Source organism: Pleurodeles waltl, chromosome 3_1 (assembly GCF_031143425.1).
Source record: "Pleurodeles waltl isolate 20211129_DDA chromosome 3_1, aPleWal1.hap1.20221129, whole genome shotgun sequence".
NCBI lineage: Eukaryota > Metazoa > Chordata > Amphibia > Caudata > Salamandridae > Pleurodeles > Pleurodeles waltl.
The window spans coordinates 33755791-33782908 of NC_090440.1; the positions used below are offsets into that span (position 1 = coordinate 33755791).

The following is a 27118-nucleotide window of genomic DNA, read 5'->3' on the forward strand; positions in this document are numbered from 1 at the left end:
TGGGCAAAATGTTCATGGTAATGTGGTAACACTTTCCTTACCCAGAATCAGAGAAACAGGGAATATATGTGGGGTTGATTGTGGTGGATATCAGTCACAAATCTCACAAAGTGACTGTTTTTCCAGATTTAGAGAATGTTTACCTGGACCACTTCTATTCAAAGGTGAGAAGATGACATAAAATCTGCTCCTTGTATTTTCAAAATATTTTCTTTCCCCTTTTCCCTGTTATTAGTTTTTCTGTGTGTGTTGCATGCGCGCACTTTCTGCTAATGCTGGAATGTTGTGGATTGGCTTGGGAGAAGCTGTGTGAAGCAGCTATTAACTGCATTCATGTTGTTACACTACTGCATCGCAGTAACAAGTTAGGTTGTGCTGTTTCTTGTGTGTGTTTTATCTAATGACTCAAACTTAACTGAGACAAGAGTGGTTTTATATCACATCTCCATGCATCTATGCTTTCACAGGCAAAGCTTTACAAAAACAATGACATGAAGGTAGCAAAGCTGGGGAACCTGTTAGTGATCATTGCCTGACTGAACCCCTCCAGGCCGTGAGTGGTTGCATCGGTTTGCCACACTAACAGGTCCAACACTACTGTAGATTAGCCCATAGGAACAGCTTTCCCATTCCCCAGTTCCGGTGTGACCCACACAAACAACACATTAAGTAACATCACATTCCCTCAGCCTCACTCACCACTCTAGAGCATCTATAACACAACACAAACAGTCATAGCATAAGACATTCAAATGTAGATTCTTGTCTGAATAATCTGGAAGCCTTGAAGCTGGCATCCTAGAAAGCTGACAGGAGTCTTGAACCCTCCTCTCCGCTAACCTGCCTTGCACAGAACATGATATGCAGTTTTTATTGTGTATTCTGTAAACATATAATTCAGCCAGTCGTATTTCAGATGTAAATGCAACTTTATTTGGGTATTTCTGACACTCACATAATACAGTGATAACAGAAGCCACATTCCAGGCCAGAGGCCCACATCACATGCGAGGCAATCAGAGCTCTACAGAAGAGGAAAAGCAGACATTATAAACACACTAGAGGCATTACTTCCCATTGCGGAGGCTCTACTGAAGGCAATTAAACCATGCTGAGTGTGTGCCATGTGTAATGCATCTGCTAGGAAAAGATATTTGTTCTTCAAAAACAAACACTTCTTGTCTTGAGAGGGGGACTTCGGCAGGTCCTGTCATCTCGGAGGCAATGTGTGCAGCATCTCTTCTTAGACTTTCACTGCAATAAAAGATTGAGATAGACATGTCAGTTGTGGAGAGGGTCAGGGTATACCTTACTGGAGATGGTGCTAAGCTGTTGTCAGAGATAGCCACGTACACAAATGACTGGTTTAGGTCTATTGCATGTAAAACATTGTTTCCTCTCAATCAGTTTAGATTTAGGCAACATTTAATTCCTTAGTCTTACGATGACTGCAGGTTGTCGTGACCCCAACCAAGCCTGCAGAAGGACTCATCTTCACCCCGTAAGTGAAGCAAGTGTCTACAGACCCGCACAGGTTCTTCTGCTTGCCACATCCTCACTGATGGGGAACGTACTCCTTTGCAACCAAGGTGTTTCCTGTTCTTTCCTCGAAATGTGCATCCGCTTACCCTCATTTTAAGTAAAATACCCTCCCAAGGTTCTGCTCCTCTAGGCTGTTTGCAGTTGGGTCAGAAGATGTTAACAAGAGAGGGAGTTTGTAACAGGCTGATTCCTTGGATTCTCGGGCCCAGACTGAAGATGCAAGAAGCACTTAAATACCAGGTTTGGCAACGACCATCCTGGAATGGGTAAATATATGTGTAGGTCACACTACTCAGGTGACCCTTACAGCCTCTTTTAGGTCAGATAGCTGAATATGTGAGGTGCAGGGATAAAAAAGCAATTCAGTGTGTCTGATGTGATGAGATCTTAGACTCTAGACTCACTGTGACATCCATCTCATTTTTAGACTTGGAGCTATAACTCTTGATTTTTCGATTCAGGGATACAGATCTCCTATTTCTAGTTGTTTTACTGTAATCCTCAAGTTCAGGCTTTGTGCTGCATCCTCAATTCTAGACCTCTTGGTATAAACTTTTTTTTAATTCTCGACTCAGTGCTGTAGCTGTCTGAATTCTAGTCTCCGGTCTACAAACGTGTTACTCCTGGACTCTGTGTTATGCACCTCTTTTAGTTTTCATGCTATAACCCTCTTAACTCTATACTCAGTGATTTATCTCTTCTGCCTCTAAGTTCAGGGACATACCCTTATTGCTTCTACAGTCAGTGTTATACCCATCCCGGCCATGGCCTGTGATCTTTAGTCATCACTTTCTGGTGTAGGAGGCTTAGACTCATGACAGGTGAAGTCATTCTGTGGAGAAGGAAGTGGCTAATGCACAAGAGCAGGAATGCTCAGTTTTCCCAGCTAATGAGAGCCAAAGAGAAGGGCTAAAATTGATCAGCCCAAGGCATTAGTCAGTGGACAAGTGAAGGAAGAGGTAAAGCAATACTGAGTTAAGCCTAGGCCGAGTTTATGGAGTTCCACTCCACAGAATTCCATGCAGTTAATTTAAAACTCAGAGGCGGAGTTCCGTGAGCTGTGGAGTGGCCTCCTCTCCTGAATGTGCCCAATCTCAAAAGCACTAAGCAGGGGTGGGCCTGGTTAGTGAGGTCCCACCATGCTTAGCGCTTCTGAGATCAGGCACATCCAGGAGAGGGCCGTAGGCAGTGAAAGCTGCCATTTCAGGCCTCCTGTACACTGGCCAGTCCTGTGTGCACTGCACATGGGGCAGGCCAGTGCACAAGAGGCCTGAAATGGCACCTTCCTTTTGCTGCCTACGGCCCCTCCTAAATTCAGAATTCATCATCATACAGTAGGTTTATCAAGTTCTTCTTTTGCAGGTTGGTCGAGGTTATCAGTGGGTACATTGTGTCAGCTGGAGAAGTTGAGGTGGGTCCTGGTTCCAGTGGGAGCAGTTGGAAAAGAACTCTATAGCTGACGCAGGGCCACTGTGGGGGACACTTGGAAAAGCACTGCACAGGTAAGTTTAAATGTGAATCCTAGGGGTCCCATTAGAGGTTCAAGGACACAAGGGGTGGGGGGCCCTTAGGGCACATCTGGTTCTTCAGTGCAGGGCACAGGGAGGCTGGGTGCAGAGTGAATCGGTGATTCAAGAGCTCTACACAAGAATGTCCTCAGAAGCAGGAGGTAAGTCGGTTCAAGGGTTGATTTCAGGACAACGGGAGCACTCTGGTGGGAGGTCCAGGTTGTTTCTGAAGTCCCTCAACTGGGGGTTCCTTCTGGTCCTTTTACAGTCCTAAGTGTCCTGTTTTTCAGGATGTCCGAAGCTACATGACCAATACTCAGGCTATTGGTGTGATTCAGCTGCTAGAGGGTGCAGTGCCACCAAACGTGGCACACTGGCAGGGTTTGTTCTAGCAGTCATTGGGGTGAAGTTTGATCTAGCTGCTGCATCCTGTTCTGGAGTTAGCATCCAGAAGTGGGTCTCACTGGATTTAGAGTGGTACCTCTGCTCTGGAGGGAGTTCTCTGGCAATGTGTGAAGTCTGGAGGTCCTCTGTGGTTTTTAAAAGGTTTTCTAGTGGTCCAGTGGCTCCTCAGCAGTGATTGTCAGGTCCTGGGTGCAGCAGGCGGGGTTTGGAGCATTTTCTTGGTGCAGCAGGTCCATGGTTCTCGTGCCTTGGATCTTCTTGGTGATGGTCTTCTTCTGCCTGTTAAATATGAGTTCTTGGTCTAGGGATGCACTATAAATATTGTATTTAGTAGGCATTTTAGGTGTAACCTTGTTGTGGCCAGTGGGCCATCTATCTTATCAATCAACAATCAGTGATTTCTAAAGCGTGGCTAATCAAATGTAGGGTCTCAAGGCGCTGTTTACCAACATGCTGCTTAGTTGAAGAGCCACGTCTTGAGGTCCTTCCATGAGGACCATAGGGTGGCTACACCCACTAAGTGACCATTCCTAGTGGGCAGAGGTCACTTCCATACACCTGAATGGCTATTTTATTTCCATCCAAGATGGAGGAAAATGGAATGGAGATTCCACCTCACATGCACCCCCTCAGGGGTGGTGCATGCCAGGTAGGGACACTCCTCCTATCCTTTGTATGACTTTCCCGCCTTTGTATGACTTTTGACACCTTCACCCAGGAAGGGCTTTGTTCTGCATCCCAGAGAGCAGGGTTCCTCACCTCAGGGGTGCACATTTGTATCTGGCGGTGGCAGGCTGGCCAGCACCAGTCAACAACCATGTCAGGGCAGTTAGCTTTTGCAGGGGCCCCCTGGGTACATTTTATAATAAATCCAACACTTTTACCAGTTTAGATTTCTCATTCTGAGTTGTTTGATACCAAACAACCGGGGGTTCAGAGTGACCATCATGTAGCTCTGAAACTCGTATTGACCAGTGTCCAGCACATGTGGTAAAATGGCTGCTCTGTTCACTATGTCTCAGGTTTGGCAAGGACACAGTGGGGGCATATTGCTCATGCAGCCATGCCCTCACATATAGTATGGTGCACCATGCCTTTGGCTGGAACTTCTGACAGAGGGGTGCCTTACCCATAGTGCATGCAGTGTATAGTGGACAGGACACAGAGGCAGTGTACCATGTCGAGTTTGTGTTTTAGGTTTGCATAAGTGCACTCAGCCTGCAATGGTAGGACTGGGTGCATCTGGATGCATTGCCATAGAGGGAGCCACAATCAGTGCTGCTGCCCTCAGGGGCCTACACTTGGTACCCCTTACCCTGGGTACCTAGGTACCATTTACTAGGGACTTATAGTGACAGCTAAAGGTGATGCCTATTGTGCCAATGCATCACAACAGTTTAGGGAAAGAGCTCTGGCCCAGGGAACCTCGTTAGCAGGGGCCAAGGAACTAACAACCTCTAGGCCACATCACATACCAGGGAAAAAGAGGGGGCTAACCATGTCAAAATGAGGTATTTTCTTACACTCCTACTCTTATCCGCAGGGCATGTCTTGCTATTACAGACCCAGCCAACTGTTTGCCTCAAGTATCAAGTCCAAAGTACAAGTTATGCTACTTCAGGGTATTGCTAGAAAGAGAGAGACAAGTGAGAGAGGTGGCTTGCGGGCATGCTGTGAGAAGAATGAAGGACATTTGGTGGAGTATGTAAGAAGACTGAAGAGTAAGGCTTTGCTGCAAAATATTGTCATCATCATCTTTGCTGAAACCCTAATGAGACATGTTAGGGCAGTGTGAGCTCCCTAGTAACTAAATGCAAGACAAAGTGATTTGGAAGAGGTGTAAAGTGTGTTGAATCACCATCCACTGCTATAGGTGCACCTGAAATATTGCTTTATAGCCTCTTAATATTTACATTGCATCAAAATAGTAACATTCATGTTGATATTTCAGTTTCCTGGTTTGGGAATAAATAGTTAGTTGCTACAATGTTGTGTCTAGACGACATTCCCTGGTGGATAGAGGTTGTTTTCCCTGTTTTTCTTGCCCCAATATATTCAAACCCTTGAATAGTCTCCATGGGGATTTACAGCTCGAAGTTCAGATAAGAGCATCTCAGTTGTGGTTAAATATTCCATCTGCAAGATGGCTAACTTTGTGATTATAAAGTGGTCTTTCACTTGTAGCCCACACGTGATGAGTATCTTGATAATGGATGTTTTGGAACTTTAAAGTGAAAATGAGTTGTGGTTAGTGAGAGGAGGAATGCAAACAAGTGCCACATTCACTTCCTTGGAGTTTATGCATAGCACACACACTGCTGCACAGTCACTTGATAGTGCTTCAAGCCTCCACTGAGAAGAAACAGACAGTAGCCAGATGTGTGCAAAAGAGGCCAGGAAGAATATGATGGAGCCTCGTTCATGGTTCATGGTTCTTGTGAATGGGTGAGCATGTCCCAATGTCTTGGAACATGCTCCTTGAAGACCCTGGCCTGCACTTTTGTCATCAGAGCTCTAGTTAAAGGGGTATTTTTTGTGATGACTAGAAGGAGGACCAGGGTTGGTCAGAAGTTGTGGTCCATCGTTCGCAAAGATTCATTGTCCTTTGTGCTAAAATATTTCTTGTGAGTTCTGGTGATCTCTGGATCTGATTTTAAACCCCACTTGAATATGGTATGATGGGTGCAAGGTGAGATTCCAGTGGCCATACCTCCTATTGTAAAGGCTGGTTTATCTGTGGGAGTTTGAACCAGTGATTCTTGTATCATTTTTATTCAAACAACAATAATGTTGTCCTTTAATTTTGTGGATTACCAAAGTTTGGTAAAGTCACACAAGTAGCAAATCAAACTCATTACTGGTACATGAGTACCTTCTGTGGTAATTGTTGGTTAGCTTGGTCTGTTTTTTTGCAGTTCTAAATCTTCCTAAAACATTGCTAAATGAAGCATATAATACAGTAAAATAAAATACAGTACAACATACTGGAACTGAGCACAACTTAGTACATCAAAATGTCTTGCAAGCCTCAGCTTACCAAAGGTGTAGGTAGCCCGGAAGCCTTTCCTCTGATCCGAACGGTCACTGTGGAACTGGAGCAGCAATGAGTTCCCACTGGACACCACTGGTGGGATAGGACCAGATCCACAATATCGGCCAATCAGTGGGGCACTGTTTGTGGGGCCATTGAAGATGACTAGGTAGTCTAAGCGGCAGAAGGACAAGTTGGGCTCCAAGTCAAAATCAGTGAACGTCAATGAAATCTACAATATGAGACAAAAAAGAAAAGAAAAGCGGAGTTTTAGTCAGGAGTAATGTTGGGTCATCACAATCTTCTACCACTTGACGTGGTATCATAGGCTTCTACGTTGCAATAGTAGAGAGTGTTTTGTGCGACTCACCTTGTTCCCTAATGGGGCTGATATGTAGTACTCACAGTCCAAGCTGGCTGGGTAATTCTGAGGATAGTTTTCTGATGTGACTGTCCCTGGTGAAGTGCTGTAAGCATGGCCACAAACAACTAGGAGGTAAAGAGAGACACACCGTTAAACATCCAGAAACGTCTTCGTGCAATCACCAGCTACCTTCCATGAGCACGGTACACTCCAAATAATTTAGCAACATGCAGCGATGAATCACTAGTGTGTGTTAGGAGTGCAATCATTCATTGTTGAATCATTCATTGTTCCTATTTTTGAACAGGATTAAAGACTGCGCAATGATGTTTGGAGTCAGCAGTGGCAGACCTTGGCTGCTCTCAATAGGGGTTGTATGTCAGACAAAAGTACTGTCTGACATTTATATTGTGTCTTGAATATTGTTTACCAAAATATCATGTGATTGAGTAGAGATTTTCGATTATGAACTCCAAAGTGGCAATATTTTTGTAACTCCATTAAGACACAATATAAAATATTCTGAGAGATATTTTGGTATCATATTTGGTATCAATCTGTTCATCCAATAGAAACATTTTTTGGAGTGCTATGACAATGTGTTTAAAGTGATTCAATAATTACTCTATGAAGATGGCATATGCTGGTGTGCCATCCAAGCGGCCAATCAGCTAATGACTACAGAGAGATAAAAACACAGAAGGGCTCCTACTGTTCTGGTAGTAGGCATTAAAGCCGCTGGCAGAGATGGCTCCATTGGTAACAAACCGCAGCAGCATTATATTCTTTGACGACACCACTGGGGGCACACTTCCTCTCCCACAGGTTCTGTTCAGTAAGACAGGGGAGTCTTTGGTCATCCCATCATAAATCATGACATAATCAGCCTCACAGTTTGGAGAGGACTCAATATCGAAGGCGGTAAATGTTAGCAGAATCTGGAAGACAAGGCAGAGAAAAGTGGCTTGACACCAGGGCACTCTCCTTGAGCCTTCCACATCAAAAGAGTCTTTCAAACCAAAGGTGCAACCTCCAGTGTCTGATAACTTAATGGACAAAGCACTCTGAACCAACAAAGATCTTTCTGCAGACTTACCTGTACGGCATTTGCTAAAATCAGATATGAACAGTCAGTATTGCTTGGGTACTGTGAAGGGTAATTGGTAGAGTTCAGAAATCCGTAGCCCGCCCTGGAGATAGTGCTGCACATATCTGAAAGGGCAAATGAAGAAAAGGCACCTTCAATGAGCAGGTCTGTTCAGGCTTCTTTACTACTGGAAGAAGCAGGAAAACACACATAACTTTGTACATTTACAATTTCCGATGTAGATACTTCAGATAGAGCCCATAAAACACTACCATCCACTACAGGGCAGCAGGAGAATCTACACTCTGTAGAAATACATAAGAAACTCTGATAAAGGTCCTATGGTCGGGATGCAGCACTTGAGGTGGTTACAGGAGAGGTCGTTGAGCTCACTCAGAGTGGATGGTGCTGCAATTAAACAGTAGGAGAAGAAGCTGAGATTACAAGAAGGGCAAAGCAGTCAAATTTGATGATAAAAGAGAATACTGCAAAAAATGGAAGGTGAAAATGTTCAGATCACATGAGAAGAGAGAAACCTTGGAAACAATCTGATGCATGTATGCTGGGTTAATATGCAGATGAGGATGTGGGGCTCACATGGTGAGGACGATCCTGAGATCACTTGCAGGGTTTCATGCTGTGATAATACAGAGACCAGAAAGAATATACAGGACACTTATATCACATGTCAAAGGGAATGGTAAGATCACATGAACACCAGGAAGCTGGAATGACATGGGGGAGAGGGTGCTGGGATCAAATGCAAACGAAGATGCCAGAATCAGATGGAGGAGTAAATAAGAGATCAATGGAGAACAGGATTCTCAAATCACATGTAGGAGAGGCTGGCAGGATTTTAAGGTCAACAGGGGGTATACTGAGATCACTTAAAGAACAGGATGTTTGAATAAACTGAATGGTGGAATCACATGGAGGAGACAATGCTGAGAGCACATGGAAGAGAATATACCGAGGTCACTTAAAGAACAATATGCTAGGATCACTTCAAAGACGGGATGGTGGAATCTAATGGAGGACATAATGCTCATTTTATATTGTGCACAAATAGAAGAGGATACGTGGAGAAAAGAATTCTGAAGTAACCTGGAAAACAGAGAGGAGAAAATGCAGGAATCACTAGATGAGAGTATATTAGAACTGCTGGGAAGAGGGGCTGTGAGAATGACACAAGAAGAGAGAAAGATTAGTTCATGATTCTGAGAGAATGCTGGGGTCATGTGAAGGGTGGGATGCTAAACTCGGATCATGGGATCACATGGTGTAAATGATGCTGGGCTCACATGGCACACATGGAGAATTGGAGAGAAAGGGATAATGAGATAACAAGGGGAAGGAGATCCTGGGACCAGCTGACAGGAGTGGATGGTGGGATCACATAGAGCACATAGAGCAGAGGCAATTGCGATCACGTCAAGAATGGAACGCTGGTACTGGAGAGGATGGTAATATCAAATGAGAGGAAGGGATGCCGATGCTCCATGAGAGAGGAGGATGATGAGCTCACATGAATGAGAGAATGCTGGGATCCCAAGAACGGATGCTATGATTATGTGAATCGGGTAATGCTGGGATCTTGTGAAGGAGTTGCAAGATGCAAGTGCAAGATGCTGGGATAAAGTAGAGAAGGTGGAAAAAATAATGTGGACAGACAGGAGAAGATAATATTGGGATTACATGAATTAAAGGAACCTGGGATCACACGGGAGAGAGGTTGCTGAGGGGATATTGGCATCACTTAGGTGGAGAGGATACAGGAATGAGACAGGTGGGGAGGTATCAGGGGTCCCAATAACACAGGAAAGAATTAAAGGTGTAGTTAATGACATAACATGAGGATGAGTATTACAAAAAAGGTGAGGATGCTGGGATTCCGTGAACAAAGATGTTTAGATCCCATAGAGGAGATGATGCTGAGATTAAAAGATGGCAAGGGAGGTCATAGATCATTTTTTGATTAAGTCTGATCATAAAGAGGAGAGGATGCTGAAATCACACAAAGGTAATTATTCTGAGCTGTGATGGGAGGGATGCATAGTAAATAGGAATGCAGGAATCTATTCCTCTATGGGACTGGTGGATACCACTCAAAGCAGAAGGAATGACCCTGGGATGCCATAGGACGAAAGGATTGTCAAGCTAATACCAAGTATCAAAAATTGTTTTAAAACACTGCTACTTACCACAGTTGTACAGCCGGTTGATTTTAGCAAGATCCAGATTGCTCAGACCAACTGACTGCCCAATGTCTGCATTCAGATTTTTTATGGGGATGATTGTCGCCTGTCCGGAGGTGTTACTATATGCATACCTAGGGGAATAAAGGCACATTCACTAAACTCTCATCATCAAAGTTCTTAGTTTCAGTATTCAGGTTGGTGTTCCGCTATAGGCTTGGGTCTGGTTGGTTGTGATTTTTCAGAAAAATCAGACATATTGTAATATTCGAGTCACCAGCTTGACCGCATCCAGCCTCTCATTCGTCCCCTCGCTCCGTTGCCCTTCTTGTGTTAGAGTAGACCAAATTTCTATAAAATGGTGCAAACCTTTTGGCTCCAAATGTACCAAGTTTTCAAAGGTGGTTATATCACCCCAAATTTTGAGTGTGGCTAATATACTTCTAATTTATAGCTAATCCATCTATCATCATCTTGACTGGTGGGGTGTTTTTTTATCTGAGCATTGCCTTTTTCACAAAGTAGTTTTTGAAATATTAAAGAAAAACAAATTTGTATATATAGGGACGCAAAGGATCCACAAATCCGGCTGATCTCGTGCTGAGATCTGATTGGTTGCCAACACAAGGAAGTGTTGGCAGCCATCTTGGACTGAGCTTCAGCCGAGTAATGACATGAATGACAAATGAAATGCTCCAGGGGCCGCCACCTTCGTGGGGCTGAGTTTAAATAATGAAGGGTGTGATTTACGGACGGCCGGCCCTGGGGACCACCACCACCCCTCAGGGTCGGCTCCTGCTATGCCCCCGGGATGCCCAACCCAGGGACTTAGCTGTTTGCTTTGACTTGGTGGGAGCTGAGAAATGATGTTGTCACAGATGTCATAAGATACATATAAAACCTAGGGCCGTATTTATACTTTTTGGCACACAACTGCGCCAACGCAGTTGTGCATCAAAAAATTTAACGCCGGCTAACGCCATTCGAAAGCGCCATGCGGGCGCCTTATTTATGGAATGACGTTAGCCGGCGGAGCTGCCTGGTGTGCGTCCAAAAAAATGACTTACACCAGGCAGCGCCGGCATAGGGGAAAATGGAGCTTGGGCGTCAAAAAATGGGGCAAGTCAGGCTGAGGCAAAATTTTCGCCTCAACCCGATTTGCGCTATTTTTTTTTACTCCCAACACCCATTTAAATGACTCCTGTCTTAGCAAAGACATGAGTCATGCCCCCTTGCCCAATGGCCATGCCCAGGGGACTTCTGTCCCCTGGGCATGGTCATTGGACATAGTGGCATGTAGGGGGGCACAAATCAGGCTCCCCTATGCCACATAACAAAATAAAATAAAATACTTACCTGAACTTACCTTATGTTCCCTGGGATGGGTCCCTCCATCCTTGGGTGGCCTCCTGGGGTGGGCCAGGGTGGCAGGGGGTGTCCCTGGGGGCATGGGAGGGCACCTCTGGGCTCCTTCCGAGCCCACAGGTCCCTTAACGCCTGCCCTGACCAGGCGTTAAAAAATGACGCTAAAGCGGCTGGACGTCATTTTTTTTTACCTGCCCACTCCCGGGCGTCATTTTTGCCCGGGAGTGTAAATACGGCGCACATGCCTCAGAGTCATTTTTTAGACGGGAACGCCTACCTTGCATGTCATTAACGCAAGGAAGGTGTCCACGCTAAAAAATGACGCAAACTCCAAGATCTTTGGCGCTAGATGGCTCTAACGCCAAAGTATAAATATGGAGTTAGTTTTGCGTCGGATTTGCGTAAAAAAAACGATGCAAATCCGGCGCAAACAGAGTATAAATATGCCCCCTAGTGTTAGTTGCCGCTAGGTAGTTATAGTTAGGACCATGTTTCCATACAAAACACGATTTTTGACTTGCCTATATCTTTGGCACAGTTTGACGAATCTTCACAAGATTTTTCAAAAATAGGGTCCCCGTGATTCTTGTTGGACATGGAAAATTTAGGGTTAATCTGTCAAGCGGGGGCCGAGAAAAAACAGGGAGGTAAAAAAAGTTGTGTTTCCTATGTTAATTCCCTTAGGACCTTCAGGCACGTCTACAGCCCGAACCACTGGACGGAATTAAAACAAATTTGACAGAAAGTTAGCTTTTTGCACACAGATTACGCTTTCGCTTATTTGCTGTAAATCCGTCCATTCATTTTTTCAAAGATATTAAAGAGGGAATACATTTGTATATCTCTGGCTACGACGACTTCACAAAAACAGACAAGCTCATGCAGGGAAATGCACAGCTCTCATCGGCTGCCAACACTTCAAACCAGGAAGTGTTATCAGCCATCTTGGGACTCAGCATCAGTTGAGTCCCACTAAAAAAGTTACAAAAAAACAAGGGGTCAGGGTTGAGTCTCCCAAAACAACTGATAATCACCTGTTATAGTTACTGTTATCTCAAGTAACTATAACTCATGCTCTAAATTATTTTATAACTTGTGTCCTCACCATGCACTGCTATTAACCCCACAAATTACAGCACTCATAACATCTTTGATACATCACTGATAATATCAATGTAATATTTTCAGTAAACATTTTTATGAAAAAACTGTGCATGACAGGGGGGTGAGTTATAGTTACCTTAGTGCCGGAGTTATAGTTACTTGAGTTACTTGAGGTGAATTTCTATGGTTTTGCACGTTTAAAATGTGGGCCTAACTATAACGTCGCTGTAACCTTTGTTTTTTTTTCAATACATGCATATATATATATTTATATATATATATAGATATATATAGATATATATATCTACATATATATATATATGGAATTAGGTCACAAGATTTTATCTGACATTGAAAAACCCCTAAAAATTCACTGAAAAAACACGAAGGTTAAAGGACATTATAATTAGGTGGTGTAAAATGATAATCACACAGTTAAAAAGAAATGTCACTAAAATTCACCAGCTTTTAGTTTATTGAGCTGTTAGAACATTCACCCACCATGCACTGCTTATGGCCTCACATGTGACATCAATCATGACATGTTAAATGACAAAATTGATGATATGACTATTGACATCTCTATGACATCATTGATTACTTCTCAGGGCCACGCTGGTCCTGCGAGAATACTGTTCAATATTGTTTTCCCATTTGAGAAAGGCTGTGGGGGTTTCTCTGAGTCCCCACAGAAGAGGCAAGGGGTCAGGGTGTCCATATCATGCACCCTTTTATTTTTCAAACCAGTTCAGGACCTGTGTCCTGTAATAGCGGCTGCAGTATTTTCTTCATGTTCCTGTCCACTAGATTGCTCTGTTATGTGGTACTTGTACCGGTCCTGTGGGACCAAATAAGCGACAGGAAAATAAAGGCCCTCATTACAACCCTGGTGGTCCAAGACCGCCAGGGCTGTTTTGGCTGAAGCATCGCCAACAGGCTGGCGGTGCTTCAGAGGGGAGTACGGGGCTGGCGGTTTCCCGCCAAATTTGCCCCGGCGGTGATAATCTGCCAGGGCAGCGCTGCTTGCAGCGCTGCCCAGGGGATTACGAGTCCCCGACCGCCAGCCTTTTCCTGGTGGTTTGAACCACCAGGGAAAGGCTGGCGGTACAGGGAGTCGCAGGGGCCCCCTGACAGGGCCCCATGCAGCTTTTCACTGTCTGCTATGCAGACAGTGAAAAGCGCGATGGGTGCAACTGCACCCGTCGCACGGCCGCAACACCGCCGGCTCCATTTGGAGCCGGCTCCTATGTTGCGGCCAAGATCCCCGCTGGTCCAGCGGGCGGAAACCAGGTTTCCGCCCGCCGGCCCAGTGGGGATCTCATGATGACCGGGGCAGGGGTGTGGCTGCATTGGCGTCCGCCCGGCGGTTAGATCTGCCGCCCGCCAAGGTCATAATGAGGGCCAAAGTCTCTTTACCAATCAGATCGCTATGTTTTTAAATTTGTTTTTGTTCCTTGTAAGTGAGCATGTAGGACCCCTTGGTACAGCTCACACTGTGGTCACACCTCCATCTAGGGTTCCAAATTGAGAGACAGAGAACATGCACTAAATGTATAAGGTTAAAAAGCATGAGAAAACAGCCACCAGACCCTTCTTTCAACTGGTAGCAACAACGTCTCAGACTCCCCTGTGACATGTATTAAATTTATGAGGTTGGAACGTATGAGGAAACAGCCACCAGACCCTTATTTCAACTGAGAGCAACAATGTCTCAGGCTCTCCTTTTGAAAACTACCACCTTCATGCACTTTTTATGGCCTCACATGTGACACCAATCATGATATGTTAAATTACATAATTGATGATGTGACTAATGACATCTCAAATTATAAATTGATGACTTTAAATTACATCATTGATGACTATCTCTGATGAAGCAGACATACTCACAATGATTACATCAATAAAACCCTCCAATTACTTTAATGATCCTCTGCCCACAAAGCACATCAAAGACCTTAGTTCTTCCTTACTCCCCCTATGGACGAAGATTGTCAGTGCATCGCTCTCCCAGGGCACAATTCCCAATTGCCTAAAGATAGGACAGGCCACCCCTATAAAAAAAACAACTGTGGAACAGTCAACCCACATTGAACAATTTCACCTCCTAGACCTAGACCATTGTCAATCTGACTTCAGATCTGGACATAACACTCAAACCGCTCTGACACTCGCTGACGGTGCACTAAGATTCCTAGATCTGAACCAAACCTGTCTACTTATACTTCTTAATCTCTCTTCTGCGTTTGATACGGTTAAACATGACAGATTGATTGACTTCCTTGATAGACGATGGGGCTATCTGGTCCTGTTTTAAACTGGTTTGCTTCATTCCTACAAAATGGAGCTCAGAGAATCAAAGTCAACCAAACACTATCAGACATCAGACCAGTCACAATTGGAGTTCCCCAAGGATCCACACTCTCACCCATGTTACTCAACATGTACATGGAACCTCTTACTAAATTTTCAATATCTCAAACATACACTACCATATACCCGCAGTTGATACACAATTACATTTGAAAATCACGTGACCTATTGATATCAAAATGCTCAACTACAGCCTCTTGAAATCTTAACAATGGCTGATCTATAATCACCTCATTGTCAACAACCTCCAAAGTGAAGTCCTTCTGATCGCCCCCCATAGTCACCTTGCCCTGTTGGAAGAATGGCTCAAACAACTCACAGCTTTTAAATATTCCCCTCATATTATCTTTAGGCATACCAAATATCTGAATATGCAAGATCATATCAGTGCATCCACCAGGGGTGCAAAAAAACATTTAAACACTAAGGAAAACCAAACCCTTCCTGCCCCTTGATGACTTTAAGCTAGCGGTGCAATCCCTAGTAATTTCACGATTAGATTACGGAAGTGCTACTCTTGCTGGCTCCGCTAAATACACCACATTGCTCTAGTCCTAAAATATCTAAAAAGGCTCCCGTTTGAAGCAGTAATCCGATTGAAGATTGCCTGCCTGATTCACAAGGCCCTTCACTATAACACCACTGTCTACCTGGACAAAGAATTCAAACTTTCTTGGGGTAGTCGCTCATTAAGAAACACAAACTCCCCATTGGTGAAACCTCAGAGATTCAACAAAAAAAACCTTTAAAAACTTTCCTTTTCTGGCCTTGCCCAAGAATTCGGAGCTCATTATCTCCTGAAATCAGAACAAACCCCTCAACTAGTTCCTTTAAAAAAGAAGTAAAACTGCTTCTGATGCATAAATTTCTACATCAGGAGTCTTGAATTCTCTCAACTTGTCCATCTTCTGGTGGATTACCAGACCCTGGAGCTGCCTGTTGACTGATATACCATACTGTTTGTTTCTTACTTATTCATCCTTCACTGTGGACATTCCTCACCTTGGTTCTGCCTGCTGATTGGCATACTGTATTTGTGCTGCTCACTGCTAATCCTTCTTAATTTGCTATTGCTTTCTCCCTTTCCGTGTATGTACGACAAGACTTTTCCATGTGCAGCGCTTTGATACCCAGAAGGGTCATGTTCATGCTATATAAAACGCCTCAACTAAATATTAAATAAATAAATAATTCCATAAATATAAACGCTAATTTAAAAACAAATGTCACTGAGATTCACCAGTTTTTAGTTTACTGGACCAAATATAAATTTAACCTGCCATGCACTGCTTTTGGCCTCACAAGATTGAAAAACAGGAGGAAACAGACATTCTTTCAACTGCTAGCAACAACATCTTCCCTCTGACTGTTGAATGCAGCACCTCAGACTCGCTTCTGGGTATCAGCAGTGATGTCTTAGGCTCACCTTCCATAGTGCATAACAGAGGAGTAGTCATATTCCAGGCCCAGGTTATTGGTGTTCAGTTTGTTAAAGTTGGACAACTTTCCTGCAGTGAGGAAGAGATAAAAAGAGATAGGGCTGAGAAACACAATACTGCATGCAAGACCACTGTATCACATTTAAAGTGGGCCAACACTCATCTCTCCTCACTGCTAGCCCAGTCTGTCTGCTAGGGTTACAGAACCCTAACTTTCTTGCAACATTTCTACTATGAGAACCAGATGGTTTCCTTATCACTTCTGCACTCTTCTGTACACTACTCCCCACCGCTCATGCTATCTAGCTTGACTCTTTTACCCCAACTTCTGCTACAGGATCAATCCTCTTGCAAACTCAATGGTTGTTATGTCAGACGTGTTCCCATTTGAACCATAAAAAACCTCTAGCCCTACCTTTTAGTGTCTTGATTTGTTTTTTTCATACTCTTGAAACTCCCCCTTCCCTTTGGGCTCTATGCTGAATGATTGAAATCTGTGGTTGACCTAACGTTTCTAAAATTGCCAAGAAGTGATCCAACCAACATCCTGTTTTCTTTTCTACAAGACCCTATGTGACTGGCTTGTTTCAGCTATTACCTCTTATTTTTAACCCAACATAATACATTGCCACCTGCTTTTTTCAACTTTGCTCTCTGGAATCATCCCTTACTTGTCTCTAACTTCCTAACCTCTCATCATCGTAACCACTTTTCCTCAATTATCATTCTCTATTTTCTTCACTGCAGTGTTTTACATGATCTCCAGCAATGTTGTTTGTGAAACCTTCCCAACTATGCATCATGGGTATTTGCACTGGAATGTTGTCTTCATACTGTGATTGTTCTCAGTCTTCTGCTGTGGTTAGCTTTCACTGCCATGATCAGCCATCCTATCTGCATAACCCAAGCTTCAGTCTTAGGACATCTGTTTTACCTCCATATGACATCATTTTGTCATTTGGCTTCTCCTACCACCAATATGCTGGTGATGTGCACATCTTTTCACATTTGTAAAGTCACAGATTTTCACCATACTAAACAAACTGTAACACAACTATCAGTCCCTGGGTGTTCCCTACTACCTAAAGTTCCATTCCTGGCCCATCACCACCACTGACACTCCACTCCCCTATCTTCCCGAACTCCAGACACCTTTACACCTTCTCACTTCACCATTGTGTCAATTTGTTACCTGTAACAACCAACACTTTTCTATCCAGTCGCTTAGACTCAGGTCAATGTACTGGTCGTAGTAGAATGGAATACTGTGAGAGATTATTGGTGAGACTCCTTTAAAGTCTTGAGTACTGAAAGATGTGGTTAGGAGTTCTTATGCTGCCAATTGATACCGGAGCTCAATTATCCGCTAATTGATTTGTCATAGTGCATATATTTCTGAAAACTCTCTTACTGAAGAAACTATCTTAGAATTATCTTAAAATTAGCCATTGGACCATATCTTGTTTTTTTTTAATCAATATTAATTGAAGGAACTATAAATTAAATGTGAAGCAAGTGTTGGAATTCCTTGTTTTGTTAACATAATACAGGCCTGTAGTAGGAGGGATCAAACTCCTTTAGTAATGGATGACGTGATACAATTTCTTGAGGGCTTTGATGAGGAGAGCTGCAGCAAGTGGTATGCCTTTCAGGTGAGCCAGTGTGGAGCTGGAGTAACCTCTGAATAAGGCAGTGGGGCAGTCAAAGACATTGGATGTCAGCTGGGGAGGAGCTGTCAAGGTTCTTGTCTGCTAGCCAGGACTGAATCAGACTTCAGTATTTAGTTGATGTCACAGTTAGGTTTTACTTCTGGGTTGATTAGAAACATCCAGTTCTGAATAAGCTTGAATCAGGATCTGAGTCATTGAATGTCATCCTCCGATGAGATTATAAAGGAGATGCTGTGTCTTTCAGATGGTTCCTTGAGATTGGTGAGGTACGAGATAAACGATTGCAAGATCAATTCAGCAAAGACCATGAGTGTTTCCAGGGGTGTGAATATTGGTATTCAAGTATTTTGAGGTTGATCAGGATCAAGAGGCTGAGGTTTGTTAATGTCATTGAGGAGCAGGAGGACATCCTTAACTACTTGTATGGTTGCTGTTTTGATGCTGAATCAAGATCTGATTCTGGATTAGAAACATTGTAAGAGACACTTATTGGTGCTCTGCTTCTGTAGTTGTAGAAAGACACCTTTTTCAATGGTCTTTCCGATGAAGAGGAAATTAGTCTTAGGTTAGTTGTTTGTAAGGTTGCCTGGGTCTAAGATGGGCTTGATTAGCAGTGCAAGTAGGTGTCCTAGTATGGGTTTGTCTGGGAACGTTTATTAGCTGACTGAGGCATTAACTGAGTTACTAACAGGTCTGAGGACATCTCAATCATGGGATGTTGTCTTTATTGAATTAGTCTTTAGTGCACTGAGCCTGTCAGTTAGACTGCTGAGCAAGAAGAGTCGAAAAGCTGTGCACTTAGGAACAGACTCATTCATGTCTACTTTGTGTTGATGTTCTTAAAAAGATGCTGCTGTATTTGTCACATTGTTGTCCAACAGAAATGCACAGAAGTCACACTAGTATCTGACACACGTTGCAGTAAACAGAGATGCCCAAATGTTGCACTGGTATCCAACAGGCCATTAAGCAAACACAGATGCACAGAAGTCACAGTAGTATCAAACAGGTCATTCAGCAATCAGAGAAGCCCAGGAGTCACACTAGTAGCTGACACACCATGCAGTAGACAGAGATGCACAGAAATCACAGTAGTCACATTAGTATCTGACACACCATGCAGTAAACAGAGATGCACAAACGTTGCACTAGTATCTATCAGGCCATTAAGAAATCGGAGATGCACAGAAGTCACCCTAGTAGCTGACACACCGTGCAGTAAACAGAGATGCACAGAGGTCAGACTAGTAGATGACACACCATGCAATAGATAGAGATGCACAGAAATCACACTAGTAGCTAACACACCATGCAGTAAAAAGTGATGCTCAGAGATCACACTGGTTTCAGGGTGAACCATTCATACAGATGGATGAAGATCAGACAGCAGTCCAATCCTGCACATTATAATATATAGATATACTTTGTTCTTCTTGTCGTCTGTCAGTAAATATAAATCTAGTGGCCAGGTTGGTGCCTGATATTCTATTCAGACAACAGGAGAACAGAGTTCACACTGTTGCCTCTCATGCCTTTCCATCTGTATAGATACACAGGAGTGGACCTGGTTTCAGAGATGCACATCAGTAAATGGCCAAGACCCACCTCGGTACAAAGGACAATTATTCTCGGGTTGATTCTAAGATAATAGAGTGCAACCTAAACCTCATTTCTGTGCTATTCTGTGCACTAAGCAGTCTTGTTACATTCATTGAACTGTACATGTGTTAGGTCAATGATGTCATAATTACTTAACAAAGGGAGTTGTGCCATGTGATTGGGAGGCAGACAGAGCATGAGGGCTCCTGATAAAAGCAAATACCCTGGCTTCACCTTCTTCTTTTACTTTGGTGGCTTTTGGTGATCCCTACCTTACTCTCTAAAAGCAAATTATTGTTAATAACATGATTCAACCAACAACAGAAAAAAGTTCTCTCTGATCAGTAGAAGTGATTGGACAGGGAGGTTACTTTACCATCTGCAACAAACTCTGTCACGATTCTCACGTAGTCATCGCGGTCGCTGCGGCTCTGCTCATGGTTAAAGCCCAAGACATGGTTGAGCTCATGCTGGATGGTTCCTTTCGACATGCAACCAACTCCTAGCGATACAGTCTGGGGTCCGCCGCTCCTTCCCATGCTAGACCAGCAGCTGGGACAGACATTGAGTGAAAGAGAGACAAATATGAAAACTTCTGAAATCTGAGAACAGTGACCTCACTGAGAGAGCAGCCTCAGGGCACAGACTAGACACCCCTGAGACAGCAGCCACAGCAACACAGGATACTAGGTACTCAGAGAGAGCAGCCTCAGGATACAGTATACTAAATACTCCGGGGAGGGAAGCATCACCAGCACAGGATACTAGATTCCCCAGAGAGAGGAGCATCAGCAAAACAGGATATTAGGTACCCCAGAGGGAGCAGCATCAGCAACACAGGACACTAGATACACTAGAGAGAGCTGTTTCAGCAACACAGGATATTAGGCACCCCAGAAAGAGCAGCATCAGCAACACAGGATGCTAGTTATCCCAGAGAGAGAGCAGCATCAGCAACACAGGATATTAGATACCCCACAGAGAGCATCAGCAACACAGGATACTAGGTACCCCAGTGAGAGGAGCATCAGCAACACAGGATACTAGATACCACAGAGAGAGCAGCATCAGTAACTCATTATACTAGATACCCCAGATAGAGTAGCCTCAGCAACACAGAGTATGAGATACAGGATACTAGGTACCCCAGAGAGAGTAGCAAAACATGATACTAGATACCCCAGAGAAAGTGGCCTCAGGGCACAGGATACTAAATAGCCCAGAGAGAGAAGCATCAGCAACACAGGATACTAGGTACCCCAGAGAGTATCAGAAGAAGGATGAAAGTCAGAGCCACCATAACAGTAGTACAATTCCTGATACCTTTTGCATTTGTTCTAAGGATTCCCTGCCTGTTTGCATTTTTGTCAGGTTGTGGGGCCACTTCTACTTGTTCCTTAGGGCCACCCTTTGGCAGATTGAACCTGACATTCTTACACATAGCACTCCAACCACTACTTTTTAACCTGCTGCCTTTTGTTTCAGAGACTGGAGAGAAGTCACAAAGTTCCGACTGGACCAGCCATATGAAAGATTTAGCAGCCCTTCACCTCCCGCATTTGCATCTAAATAGTGACAACTATAATGCAGTGTGGGATGATGGGCTTCCCAGTCTCTCAAAGGAGAGAAACACCAACCCCATCTGATTGGCTCACTTCTTCAACTTGCAAAGATGCACTGACATAGACTGGCAGTGGACAGCTGCACCTCTGCCTGGCTTTGTGAACATAAGCTGGAGCTGCCCTGCAGTCCCCTGTAATCTTTGTGGATATCGCCCTCAATGGACCTGTGTGGTCCCTGCAGCTGGTGCTGAGTGCTGCCACCTTCCTCGTAGATGTGAACAAGCTTGACCCCCTGCGGAGGCTCTTACCTGCCATGGTCCTGCTGACCTTGCCTTCTTGGAATAGTGTGTTTAGAAAAGCAACACTGCTTGTAACCACGTGGGCAGAAATAATTCTACCTACGTGTATTGTTTATATTTCTTAGCACATGGGCGTTGAGCACTACTCACCTACAAGCTATGAATTTACTCTTTTTCCAACAATAAAGACACATGTATGCTACAATCTATGGGGCATATTTAAGAAAAATGGCGTTGCACTGTGTGCAGCAGCACTTTTCTTGCACCCCTTAGCACCCCCCTAACACCACCATGTGTGTGCCATATTTAAAATATGGCGCACCATGGCGGTAGTTAGGGGAATAGCATCAGAATTTTTTATGCTAGTTCAGCGCTTTACAGAGTTAGCGTCAAAAATCCTGACGCTAACTGTGTAAAGCACCCAGAGGCCCTTTGTAACTAATGGAAGCCTCCTTTTAACACCTCCTCTGAGCAGGTGTACAAAGTGCCGAAAAAATGGTTTGTTTAAGGAAATCTCTTAGATATCCTTGCACCATTGTTTTGGACCCCCTAATGGGAGAACGCCCCCTTTGTATACATCATGCTTGGCGCAGGCATAATTTAGCGCAAAGTGTTACAAAGTGGCACAGTACATGCACCGCACCACTTTGTAAATATGGCGCTGCGTTTTAGGCCTTCTAAAGTGGCGTTGGACTGGCGCTAGGGGCTCCTACATTTGCCCATATGAATTTCTCTTTTCAAGATTAACTGTGGCTTCCTACTCTCTTTGATATGAATACCAATGAATATTGCAACAAACTAGTTATGCACCCACCAACGCAAGCTGAGGCATGATGACAAATCCTGCTTCACATAGTTTGACTTTGGTAAGCTGAGAAGTCAGTGTCCATCACCTTAGCAATGCCTCCTGAACAAGCTAGTTCTGGACCGACAGATAATACAAACCTATGCTATGTACCAGGGCTTTTTCTATGTACACTGCTTTCCACATCTATATTTCTGATTCTACACAGTGTCTATTCTTCCAAGGCCATTATTAAGATGCAGACATTGATCATCCATGTCACAGTGGAACTGAAGTCACCTGGGATTTGTGGTGTGTGAAGAAACACTTTGTTATCGGTTTCATCTTGGACCCACTTCTCACCATGACCAAACAAGTCAACGCTGTAGCATCCTCCTGCTTCCTCACCCTCCGCATGCTCCGAAAGATCTTCCGCTGGATTCCCGCCGACACCAGAAAGACCGTGACCCACGCCCTCGTCACGAGCCGCCTGGACTACGGCAACACACTATACGCAGGAACCACCGCCAAACTCCAGAAACGTCTGCAACGAATTCAAAATGCCTCCGCCTGCCTCATCCTCAACATACCCCGCAACAGCCACATCTCCGCCCACCTGAGACACCTGCACTGGCTTCCTGTCAACAAAAGGATCACCTTCCGACTCCTCACCCACGCACACAAAGCCCTCCACAACAAGGGACCCAAACTCCTCAACCGCCGCCTCAGCTTCTACACTCCCACCCGTCCTCTTCGCTCCGCCAACCTCGCTCTCGCCGCCGTCCCTCGCATCCGCCGCACCACGGCGGGTGGGAGGTCCTTCTCCTACCTGGCGGCCAAGACATGGAACTCCCTCCCCACCATCCTCAGGACCACCCAGGACCACTCCGCTTTCCGGAGACTACTCAAGACCTGGCTCTTCGAGCAGCAGTAACCCCTTCCCCCTAGCGCCTTGAGACCCGCACGGGTGAGTAGCGCGCTTTATAAATATTTATATTTATTTTATTTATTTATAAGAAGAGTTTCTTGTAAAGAGGATTGAATGAGTGAATGTCCAGGATCACAAACTGGTGCCTGCTAGACCCATGACCCACAAACATTAATAATACTGTAATATTCAAACTTCATTGTAAAGAACAGATGGCAACCACAGTAGACTACAAGACAAAGAGAGCTGACTGCCCCAGGTGAGACAGGGGCCACAAGAGGATGATGTACACATGGGTGTGACCTAGGAGCAGGCCTGGTCTTTACCCATCTCTAGGTGCAATCTGGATGTAGCTGGTTTCTGTTGTGCGGCTCACAAACCGGATGCAGGTCAATGCTGTAAACTCTGAAATAGCATCAGTGATCTTAGCAGCATCACTTTCACCTGTAGAAGAATGGATAGTTCATAAGAAGACAGAAATGAGAGCATGTAGAACAAGCCATGTAAGTTCTTCTCTCAGGTACAACCTCCACCACTGACCACAGAAGACACTCACTGTAATCACTGAGAGTGTAGGGTACTTTCACGGTCCCATCACTGGATTTGGGCCAAAAGCAGCTGTTGTCCTTACACATCATGGCACTGCGGCCAGGATTCCCTGCAATGTCTCCGGCATACAGGAGCTGTGTGCTGTCTGGAATAAGAGCAGATGCACTGAGTGAGGGAATTAAAGCTCCTATTGTTATGTCTAGCATAAGGAAAGAGATACAGGGCATGTGAATGAAGGAAACTTCAACCTTCAGGAGATCAAGTCATCTGTCCATTAACAAATCTACAATAAAAATAACACACATTGCCTTCCAGGAGTGTAACTAACATTAGTACAGCAAGTAGAGTATCATCAGAGCCCTGGGCCTGAGGTGTGCACTATGTTGCAATTATTGCTATCTCTCAACAGAAAACCAGAGTAGGGAGCACATCTCCTTTGGTTACATTAGGGCCCATTATGTTACATTAGGGTCCATCACATGCTTGCTATGTCAGTAGTGCCTTTGTATGGGTGGCACTTATTTTATTCAACAGACTCATGCAGACCAAGGGAAGAAGTGGTTTGTCGGCATGGATGAGGGTCATAGTTCTGAGGGCCACCATGAGCTGTTCCACAGGGGGATGTTGTTGTCAAAGATTAGTACTTCCATTTTGTCTATTTTGAGTTTCAGCCAGTTGTTTTTCATCCAGTGGTCAAACCTTGTCATACAACTGTGGAAGTTGGCTATCGTGGTGGTAGGGTTTGCTGACAGTGAGAGGATGAGCTGGGTTTTGCCTGCGTAGGAAATTGTGCTTAAGGGGTTCATGCAGGGGAACTGAGTGGGGCTGAGAGACGAGCCTCGAGAAATGCCACAGATGATGTTCTTGGATTCTGAGGTGAACAGTGGTAGGTGGATTCTGGGTTTTTCTGGTGAGGAACATGGCGATCCACTTGAGGGTGTCTCCTTGGATCCAGATGTGATGTAGTCTTTTGATCTTTTGTGGTGGGATACAGTGTTGAAAGCTGGCAAGAGGTAGAGGTGGAACAGGGCTGCCATTTTTTCCCAATCGAGTATGGGTTCTGATGTCATCAGTGGCAGCAATTAGGGCAGTTTAGGTGTTGCGGCTGGTGCGAAATCTGGTTTAGAAGGCATCCAGAAGATGGTTGTTCTCCAGGTGTGCAGTGTGTTGCCGGTTGATGTTTTTTTTAGGACTTTGGCAGGGAAGGGGAGCAGAGAGATTGGACAATAGGTTTGGGGTTCGCTCGGTCAGCAGACTATTTCTTGAGAAGGGGTTTGACTTCTGTCCCTGAAGTGCAAGGCATTTGTGCCCACTTTCTGCACCCCTGGGTACTATGGTATTAAAGAAGGAGCCGCAGACATCTGTAATACTGATACCACTGGCACACTAGTAGTGCCAACCCTATCTTTAGAGGGTGTTCCCTCAATTACATAGGGGCATAGCCCCATGCAAATGAGGGCCTCCCTTTGCCTCTGTGCCTGCCCTATATTACGGATGGGGGCCAAGAAGCAAACATGCCCTTAGGAGGAACACTGACAATGCAACACAAAGGCAATGTCAATGTCCCCCTTGTGGGCAGCCATCTGGAGAGAGTAAAGGGGTCCCATGGACACCCATGACATCCCCCTGCTGGATGGTATACTTACTCACTGCACTCACCTGCAAGGGGATCTCTAACCTCTCTTTAAAATGAAGATGGGTTGCTGCCTGCATAGAGAAGCAGTTGCTCTGTATTTTATTGCAAGTGCAGCATGATTTTGCGGATGCCCTGGGGGTAGCACCATAAAAGTAAAAGAGCGCATTGTCTGTGTTTGTGTCTTGTGCACCTGCTTAAAGGTACAATGTGGTTCAAATACAGACAGTGTGCCCTATATGTATTACGGGCTAAGGATAAGAGATGGCTGCTGCTGGGGTGCAAGTAGTTCTAATATTATGTACTGCTTGGCCCCTCTGAGCAAATGTAACTGGTACTGATTTGTGCAAATACTGATTTAAAAGAATAGAGAGGAGTAGGGTCCAGTTCATAGAAGAACACTTCCAACACAGTAACGTACAAGTGGGATGGGGAGAGGAGTGTTTTGTTATACAAAAGATATATCAATGTTTAAGAATTGTTATTCTTGCCTAGACAGTAGTTCAATAGCTCATCAAAAAAGCTGATGGCCTACAGTAACAGCCAATCATGCTGTAGCATAAACATTCTACACTTGGGGAGGCCACACTTTAAAGGAAGGCAGACACTATGTCAGTCACTTTCTTGAATAGACATGACAATGTAACTACTGCTTCCTGTGCCCCTCTCGTGGTCTAAGAGTTCACCTCCTTTACCAGAGTTATTAAAGTTGATTCTATGTGATCTGAGTACAGCTGACTGCTCTCTAAACTCCACAACTATTCTTCCGGAACCTCTCACTAGTCACCACTTAATGTTACACTTGATATTTGTTTTGTTTCCTGCTAGGGTCTTGCACTGTTTCTATTGACACTCATTTATTTCATGAAACACTTTTTAATCTAAACCCTATGCATGGGAACTCAACAGGAAGGCGAAGCGTTTGATGAATTTTTGACAAGTTTACGCAGTTTATCAATGCACTGTAATTTTGGACCCATCACTGATGAGATGATCAGGGATCAGGTCATTGTACATGTGAGGAGCAAAAGGATTCAGGAACAATTATGGGTGATGGGGAATCCAAAATTACAGGAAGTAATAAATACGGCCAAAGCACTGGAACAATCGGAAAAATGGATGAGGACAGTACAAAATGCTGAAAAAAGTAACTCAACGAACGGGGATATAGTCGGGGCTGTTGGAAATAATACTGGCTATAATAGATTCACATTGAAGGGTACTACAGGAAAGAAGAGAGATGATAGGAGTAAGAAAACAGATAGAATGTCATGTGAGAGGGAAAAGGGGGTAGTCCTTTCTATTAAAAATAATGTCATCAACAAAACTGTAAAAGTTGTGAAACAACCGAGGTGTACAATAGTTGTTGAAGGTCAAGAACCGGAACTCATGGCGGATTCTGGTTCTCCTTGGACGATCATCACATATGATTATTTTGCAGAAAAGTTTAAGTCACTGTGGGATGCATCAAACTTAGCCTCCTCTGACATAGTGGCTGAGGGGTTTGACGGTACAACAATCAATATTCTTGGATATGTGGAGACTTCTGCGTGTTTTAAAGGGTGTACTGCTGTGATCAAGATCTATGTTGCAGAGAAAGGCGTTAATGTCCTGGGATGGAGGGATCAAGCAGAGTTGGGTATAATTCTGAACCCCAGGGCAATTGAACCAGTGATGTTGG

At 44.3% G+C, this 27118-nt stretch overlaps 1 protein-coding gene across 1 annotated transcript in view; it reads right to left on the reverse strand.

The window, feature by feature from the left end:
- Nucleotides 1-910: 910 nt before the first annotated feature.
- The window catches only part of LOC138283731 (astacin-like metalloendopeptidase), a 34386-nt gene continuing 8178 nt past the window's right edge, over nt 911-27118 (reverse strand). The window contains exons 4-13 of the mRNA XM_069221776.1: nt 23812-23949; nt 23582-23699; nt 20059-20234; nt 16401-16482; nt 10139-10266; nt 7947-8062; nt 7563-7788; nt 6857-6975; nt 6493-6718; nt 911-1254 (exon numbers count right to left, since the gene is read on the reverse strand). Coding sequence (XP_069077877.1) covers nt 1244-1254; nt 6493-6718; nt 6857-6975; nt 7563-7788; nt 7947-8062; nt 10139-10266; nt 16401-16482; nt 20059-20234; nt 23582-23699; nt 23812-23949 — 1340 coding nt within the window. The 3' untranslated portion in view covers nt 911-1243. The remainder of the gene's footprint in view (nt 1255-6492; nt 6719-6856; nt 6976-7562; nt 7789-7946; nt 8063-10138; nt 10267-16400; nt 16483-20058; nt 20235-23581; nt 23700-23811; nt 23950-27118) is intronic.